The 8,232-nt window shown below is 45.0% G+C and overlaps 1 protein-coding gene across 1 annotated transcript in view; it reads right to left on the bottom strand.

The window, feature by feature from the left end:
- Nucleotides 1-8,232, bottom strand: part of col14a1b (collagen, type XIV, alpha 1b) — a 64,573-nt gene that overhangs the window by 4,635 nt on the left and 51,706 nt on the right. The window contains 12 exon segments of the mRNA XM_016548824.1: nt 682-837; nt 1,127-1,204; nt 1,356-1,544; nt 1,622-1,688; nt 1,774-1,809; nt 1,885-1,956; nt 3,064-3,117; nt 3,203-3,256; nt 3,335-3,388; nt 7,266-7,361; nt 7,493-7,546; nt 7,638-7,724. Of these exon segments, the coding sequence (XP_016404310.1) occupies nt 682-837; nt 1,127-1,204; nt 1,356-1,544; nt 1,622-1,688; nt 1,774-1,809; nt 1,885-1,956; nt 3,064-3,117; nt 3,203-3,256; nt 3,335-3,388; nt 7,266-7,361; nt 7,493-7,546; nt 7,638-7,724 (997 nt within the window).

The raw sequence follows: 8,232 nt of genomic DNA, 5'->3' as shown, positions 1-8,232 counted from the left end.
GTGCGTAAATTTGACCCGCTGGCGCTTATAGGGATAAATGCCCCGTTTTTTGATATGGTTTTATCTAAACAGTTTTTAACAACAGGGGATTGTAACTCACACAATTTTAGTAAAAGTCAGTGACTGGGAGACTTGAATGTTTTATTAAAAATCTTTTATGTGTGATTTAAAAACAGCCACGGGTAAAATTTACCCCGTGGCGGTTCTAGTGTTAAAATGCATCGGGCTGCACAATTTGGCACAATTTTTTTGGGATTACATATTAATATAACTATACTAATAATTACTGAATTCTTTTTATTAGTATTATAAAATTTTATATTTTATTATATTTTAATTTCTTCAATTCCAAACATTAAAAAACCATCAAGCTTTTATTTTGACAGAAAACCACAGGCAGCCTAAAGCTTCTCATCTGACGTTTGGCACATGCTGTGTTTTAAATGCATGTTAAAGCGACTCAGAATCACAGCAGATGCAGATGGAGAATAATATTTGCACTGAGCCACATCACGATTTCAGTTTTATTTTATTTTAATCATGCAATCCTATGCATGTAACTCCATTCTGAACATCTAGAGAGAGTTCATGTTGTCTCATGCAGAACATGCACAGCGTGTCATAATCATCACAAGTATGATATTATGAAGATTATTAAAGACAGGGTTAGTACACACTCACCTCCCACGTTGTAGCCGAGGCATGAGTTCTGGTCGCAGTATCCGGGTGGGCCGGGCGGACCAACAGGTCCGGGAATCCCAGGTCTGCCGGGACTGCCGGGGTTACCGGGGCGACCAGATGGACCTGGACTTCCTGTTCGGCCTTCACCAGGAGCTCCTGTGGCACAGCAGGAAACAGATTCTTCAGCTATACTTTTTATTCTTTGGAGTCAAGTGACTAAACACACACACACACACAATGCTGGACTGATTTCCTCAGTCACTGATGAATCACTCACATTAATTAAGAGAGTGAATACAGTCAGTTGTAATGTCATGTGACTCTTCAAATGACATTTTCCATTTCAAAATCCCATACATTTCCAGAATTATATCTGCAGATTTCTCTATAGAATTTTCAGATCATATTTAACATCTGTTTTGTGTGTGTGTGAGTGTGTGTTCACCTGGTGGTCCAGCAGGTCCTCTGGGTCCCTGGACTCCCACACCTGGACTGCCCTTCTCTCCCTTCTCACCCAGAGGTCCTGATGATGATAAACACACACACACACACACACACACAGTTTAAGTGTGATTCTGCGTCTTCTCTGCTCGCTCCATCATGAACAGCTGTTTTTCTGACAGGCTAGTGTTGTCTGTGTGCTTCAGGCTGTAAGTACAAACGCAATGATCCACCTCGCGCTCCCGGCTGGCCGTTCTCTCCGTTAGTGCCAGGGAATCCCGGTCGTCCCGATGGCCCCTGCTCTCCCTGAGGTCCTGGAGTCCCCTGTCGTCCCGGCTCTCCCGGCGGTCCGGGAACGGTGCGGATCGACACTGGCTGACTAGGAATGTGGTTCAGAATAGAACTGTACCGCGCCATGTGACCTGCGACCGGAGAAAGAGACGTCAGACATGCGAAAGCAATCCCAGGATGCCTTGCGTCCGCGTGTCTGTGGACTCACTCTGGATCAGCTGCTCGCACACTTGTCTGGCTATGGCTTGGACAGAAGCCGTGGACTGGACGTCACCCTATTAAACACACACAGTATGAATGAAACAGTCTGAGAAAGTGAGGATGTTCTCGTTATCTGATCAGACTCGTTATCAGACTCACCCGCTCACCCTTCTCTCCCTTGGGTCCCAGGTGTCCCTGAAACAGACAGAGGAGGTTTCAGCATCAGTTCAGTTGCTGCTATCATGTGCACATGTGTGTGGAAACACGTACCGGAGGACCCTGGTCTCCTGTGGGTCCTGGAGGGCCATTTTCTCCCGGGGCCCCTGGTACTCCCGGACCACCCTGAGGATGAGAGGGGCCGGTTATAAACACACTCTGTCGACTACAGCTGAACAATACTGGAAAAAACGGACACTGCGATATTTTGTTCTTCTGCCATATGAAAAAATGCAAGATTTTCAGCAGATGACTTCAATAGCTTTATTTGTAAAGTATTAAACATTCTAGAATGACGGGTGATTTTGTTGGGCAATATGTCTGAAAATAAATAAATAAATAAATAAAATGAAATAATACATACATAAAAAAATACTATTTCTTGAGTGCAAACCATCCTTTTAGGGCTCAACAGTTTGGGAAAAACTTGGGTGTTGAAACATTTATTTTGCATAAAGCGCTAAAGAAGTAAAGGTGACTTGACGTAAAAAAAAAAACAAAAAACATTCCCACTGTTGTTGACTTATTTAATATGGCAATAAAATAATAATATTTGTTATGATTTTTATTTGAGATTATTACTTTATAAAAATATTAAATAAAGTAGGGATTTTTTTGTATTGTAAAATAAAAATGTTCTATTTAATAAATAGAACATTTTATTGTATAGCACAGCTGTAAAATTACAGTAATAATATTTACATACTAATTTCTTCAGTTTCAATGTTAAATCATTAATTTTGATGGTTTGCTAGCAAATAAACATTTAAATAAATATTTTAATATTAAGGGCCAAAAATCTAATTTGATTGAAAGTAAATGTTGCATGTCCAAATATATTATATTAAAAATTACCACAAAAAAAAAAGTAAACATTTTTAATTAAACAAAAAAAAAATTTCTCTGTTTAAATATTTAATCAAACTCACAGTTTTTTACATTTCAATGCAAGAATAAAATAAAAAAGTTGAAACAAAAATTTAATTTTGAATTTCCCCTATGTTTTCCCTTCTTTTGTAATATGGCATGGGGGGCCATGATCATGAGCTGCACGCGTGTAAATGAACACAGTAACACGCTTTACTCTGAAATACATATATTGATTTTTGACAATTGCACTAGGCCATATCACGATATTGATTTTATTTCGATATACCGTGCTGCTCTAATATGAGCCTTACGACACCTCTATCACACGTCAACATGCTCTAACACGCGTGTTTGTGGACTCACTATGGTTCCCGGTGGTCCCACTCGTCCCTGAGGGCCATCCTGACCCGGCAAACCCTGTGGAGGACGAGAACACACGTGATCATACAGCCAAGCGCAGCGTTAGCATGATGAGCGACAGCACACGTGACGGACACATTACCCGCGATCCTGGAGGCCCGTCGCGGCCTGCAGGCCCTGGAGAGCCGGGAACACCCTACAGGAACACGAGATGATCTTCAGACACACAGCAGACAGACAGACAGAGAGCGAAGGAGAGCAGTGAGTGATTTACCTGCAGTCCTGAAGGACCGGCGTCACCCTTCTGTCCCGTCTCACCCGGAGCCCCCTACAAAACATCAGTTACTCAACATGAAATATATTAATTCACAGCTTCTGTACATGATGTTTCACAGAAATATTATGCTTGCAGTGCAAACAAACATCTAGAGGAAGTGACCCTAATAACTCCAATCGTGCTTTTATTATGAAATTATTTCTTTTTCACCAAACACTCTGACATTTTGCAGCGGATCAAAGGTTCAGATCTTAAGGGCTTTGGGTACATCTACACAGCAACGATGTACACGACAACGCTCTCATGAGTCCGCTCCAGCCTATGAGTCTGATCGAGCCCACTCCAGTCCCCGAATCCGCTCACAAGCCCACTCAAGTCCCCAAGTCCACTCCCGAGCTTGCTTCAGTCCCCGAGTCCACTCCCGAGCTTGCTCCAGTCCCAGAACCCGCTCACGAGCCCGCTCCAGTCCCCGAGTCCGCTCGCGAGCCCGCTCCAGTCCCCGAGTCCACTCCCGACCTTGCTTCAGTCCCAGAACCCGCTCACGAGCCCGCTCCAGTCCCCGAGTCCGCTCGCGAGCCCGCTCCAGTCCCCGAGTCCACTCCCGACCTTGCTTCAGTCCCAGAACCCGCTCACGAGCCCGCTCCAGTCCCCGAGTCCGCTCGCGAGCCCGCTCCAGTCCCCGAGTCCACTCCCGACCTTGCTTAGTCTATGAATCGAATTATGAACTGTCTGCCTGTCCAGTTCTCCCAAATATGTCTGATTTTGAACTGTTTGTCTCTACCGCTTCAGTCAATGCATCTAAATGTGACCCTTTTGTCTGTCCAGTAACTACCAAGTAAGCCATCAATGAACTTTCGACACTGTCTGTCGCGGCCAAGGAGACTACTAATGAACTCTCTGTGTCTTCTACCTTCATCCTTGGGACCGTAAATACACTGTCTGTTTCCTATGTTTCAGTTCCTCCGAGGTCTCAGTCTCAGCCCTGGTTTCTGACGTATGTTTCAGTTCCTCCTGGGTTTCAGAGTCTGCTGTGGTTTCCAGTTTCATCTGCTCCGCCATGGTGGTCTTCAGCTCCATCTGCTTCGCTCTGGTGGTTCTCAGCTCTATCTGCCCTGCCGTGGCGATATTCTGCTCTGCCGTGGTGCTCTTCTTCTCCGTCCTGGTGGTCTTCAGCTCAGCCCACTCTCCCCTGGTGCTCTTCAGCTCCACCGGCTCCGCATTGGCTCCCTGTTCCACCCTGGCTCTCTGCTCCGTCTTGGCTCCCTGTTCCACCCTGGCTCTCTGCTCCGCCTAGGCTCCCTGTTCCGCCCTGGCTCTCTGTTCCGCCTTGGCTCTCTTCTCCACCCTGGCTCTCTGCTCCGCCTTGGCTCCCTGTTCTGCTCTGGCTCTCTGCTCCGCCTTGGCCCCCTGTTCTGCCCTGGCTCTCTGCTCCGCCTTGGCTCCCTGTTCCGCCCTGGCTCTCTGCTCCACCTTGGCTCTCTTCTCCACCCTGGCTCTCTGCTCCCCCGTTCCCTCCGGGACTCTGGCCTGTTAAGGGGGGGGGGGTGCTCTGTCACGTGCCCATGAGCTCCACTAGAGGACACTCTATCCCATGCCCTTGTCACTACTCACCCTGGACTCCATTTCCCAGGTTCCTTCTGCCTAGGAACCAATCACCCGTTTATATCTGTTTCATACCAGGAGGACTATAAAAGATGCACACACACTCACTCACATTGCTCAGTATTGTTTTGCCTGTTACGTTTCTTGTCTTACGCCTTGCCTTGCCTTGCCTTTTGTGTGTTTTGATCTTGGACTGTTATTCTGTTTCGTGATCAATTGCTGCCTGCCTTGACCCTTGCCTGACTTGTGGATTACTCTCTTGCCTCTGCCTTGGATTATTGTTGTTTTCCATTGTCTCGACCCTGCTTGTCTGACTACATTTAGCTTAATAAAGCCTGCGTTTGGTTCCACTACTGCGTTGTCAAGCCTTCCCATCGTTACAACTGCATTGTCAAAATGATCCCCGTTCACACAGATCTGCAGAAACAACTCCAAATGCTGTATTATTCATGCCAGGCCAGTAGGTGGCTGTAAAGAAACACATGTGCATTCCTACAGACTGAACACGTCATACGCAGGATGTCAGTTTTCACAAATTGCATGGACACAGGTGTTTGACTATAAAGATTCGACCCCATCCACTGTCTGCACATTTTCTCTTCCAGAGTATTTTTTTTTCCAAAGTTATGAGCGATAAAAATGTCTTTATACTTGTTTAAAGTTGTGCTTGTCTTCTAATCCCTCACACATGTAGTCATCAATGCATTGTTGTCTTCAGTAGTTTGTTGTTGTTCTTGTTCCGTCTCCTCTGTTTCTTTTTTCATTGCCCGGTTCAGTGTTGACACCTTGTGGACAAACTCAGTACTGCAAAAACAATTCAAAGCGCATGTGCGAGCTGCGCACACATTGTGTGCACGGTTACAAAAATCTGGCGGTGCGTGTCTACCGATCTGATGACAAAATTCGCATCACCCACACTTTACGTATATTCTAACTTACGGGAAAGAAGCGAAGTATATTTTGAACAAAACACTTCAATAAGCCCCCAAAGATGCTGTTTTACTCACATCCAGTGAAAAAACTAGCTAAGAAGATTGAAAAGAAATTCAAAATGAGCAGATTAATGAATCAAATGCAACCTGATACAATCTTTTTCTTTAATATTTAAAGTCGACATGAAATGTTAATTCCTTATCTATTTTACAAATGCATGTTAATGATCTTCCGCTGAAATGACAGTCTTCTCTCTGGTGACGTATACAGGACTTCTCCAATCCTTTAGTGCACTCATTTAGTATTAACTGAATAAATGTGTTGAGTTTATATGGAATATCATCTTCTAGCCAGTCTAGTGGATGTCTAGATATAACTGAGATCTGTGTGAGATTAACAGTGTCACTACACTTCTGAATGAATGTCTCCGATTCAGTAGTTGTGAATCTGTGTGATCAGTGAGAGTGAGTGACTAAAGCAGTGTAAACTAGGGCTGGAGAACTACATTCAAATTACTTAAATAACAATAATAATTGAATTATGTTTGAATTCTAAAGACATACTTTATGTTTGAGGGCTTCTCAGTTCTGGCCCTTGAGGTCCACTTTCCTGCAGAGTTCAGCTCCAACCTTGATCAAACTCACCTGCCTGTAACGTTATAGTGATCCTGAAGACCTTGATGAGCTTGTTTAGGTGAGTTTAATTAGGGTTGGAGTTAAACTGTACAAGAAAGTGGACCTCGAGGGCCAGAGCTGAGAACTCCTGTGTCAGAGGGAAAATGAGCACAAAAAAAAAGAACCGAACTTTATTGACAGCAATATAATGGACATGACTTTGTTGCATAACATTTAAATGTACATAAATCAAATATAATTTCCTAGATCTGCACACAACAAAATGGAGATAAAAAGGTGCATGTAGATAAGGGGAAGTGCATCAGTAACATGGGAAAACAAACAAGACAAAATAGCAAACATTGCGGTGTCAAATGTGTGAAGCGACGTGGTGTTAGCATGTTACGGATAAACGCTTAGTTTCACGTAGTTTCAGTGTTTGAAGGGAAAAATGTCAAATAGTGACAGAAAACTGAATTATTCCATTCAAGTCCATTCATTCTCCACTCTCATTTTCAGCCATTCATCTTATTCATCTTTCATCTTAACAGTGCAGCAGTGCCGCATCTAACGCACTGAACTAGACAGGCTAATAAAAACAAACTGCGTCAGCTGCGTCATCATGTCTCGCGCCTCCTGACACACTTAAAATACGGATGTAAGTGTTTTGTGTTTGAATGTGCATCTCGTTTAAAAACTCAAAAAATATATGAAATTCGAATTTGACTTTTACAGCCCCAGTGTGAATGTGGAATCAGTGTCAAGGTGCTGTTAGTTACCGGAGGGCCTCTGATAGAGCGTCCGCTGGGCCCCGGAGGACCGGGAGGCCCCTGAGCACCCGGAACGCCAGCGTCCCCCACTGGACCAACAGGACCCTTCACACACACACACACACACACACACACACACACACAGGTGTGTGTTAATCTACTCATACAATCACACTTATAATCTCTGGAACTCATTTTGTGAATGTTAGTGAGGTGGATTGTGGGTAATACTGTACCACAGGGCCGGGTTCACCTCGATCTCCTCTGGATCCTCTGATGCCCGGACCTCCCTGTCACACACACACACACACACACACACAGAGTCAGTCAGTGATGTCTGAGATGATGATGATGATGATGAAGATGATGAAGGGCTCGTACTGGGGGGCCGGCGAGGCCAGGGGGGCCCTTACTGTCCTGAGTGCAGGTGCAGGCGCGCGGGAGAGATGGACACTCAGCTTCCTTTCTCTGCAAACAAACAAACACATCCGCTGAATCACACTGTACATGAACATGCATGATGATGTGAATCTCTCCATGAGTCGCTATGAAATCATTCACATGAATCAGCTCAAACTTGCAATGACACACACACACACACACACACTCACCAGGCTGGGCAGCTCGCAGCATTTGTCCCGTTGAGCCCATGACGTGCTGCAGACAATATCAAAGGACTGCAGCTGAAACTAAACATACACACAGATGTGAGGCGTGTTATTCTAACTCTGAACCACATTTATGCATGTATTTCACATTGATCTCACACACACACGGTACCGGTGCAGAGTTGTCTTTGGATCCTCTGGATCGCACCATCCGTCCCAGAACCTCCACGCCATCAGTGCTGATGTTTTTGGCCGCATTAACAGGCTTCTCTCCCGCCGGTTTACAGTCGACCATCACAAGAGCCGACGTCTTACTGACGGCGATGTGCAGCTGCGCTCACACACACACACACACACACACACACACA

This window comes from Sinocyclocheilus rhinocerous, unplaced genomic scaffold, assembly GCF_001515625.1.
Source record: "Sinocyclocheilus rhinocerous isolate Xijiao unplaced genomic scaffold, SAMN03320098_v1.1 scaffold4088, whole genome shotgun sequence".
In the NCBI taxonomy this organism is placed as follows: domain Eukaryota; kingdom Metazoa; phylum Chordata; class Actinopteri; order Cypriniformes; family Cyprinidae; genus Sinocyclocheilus; species Sinocyclocheilus rhinocerous.
Note: the sequence above shows the minus strand (reverse complement) of the source record. Positions and strands in the feature narration are given on the sequence as shown.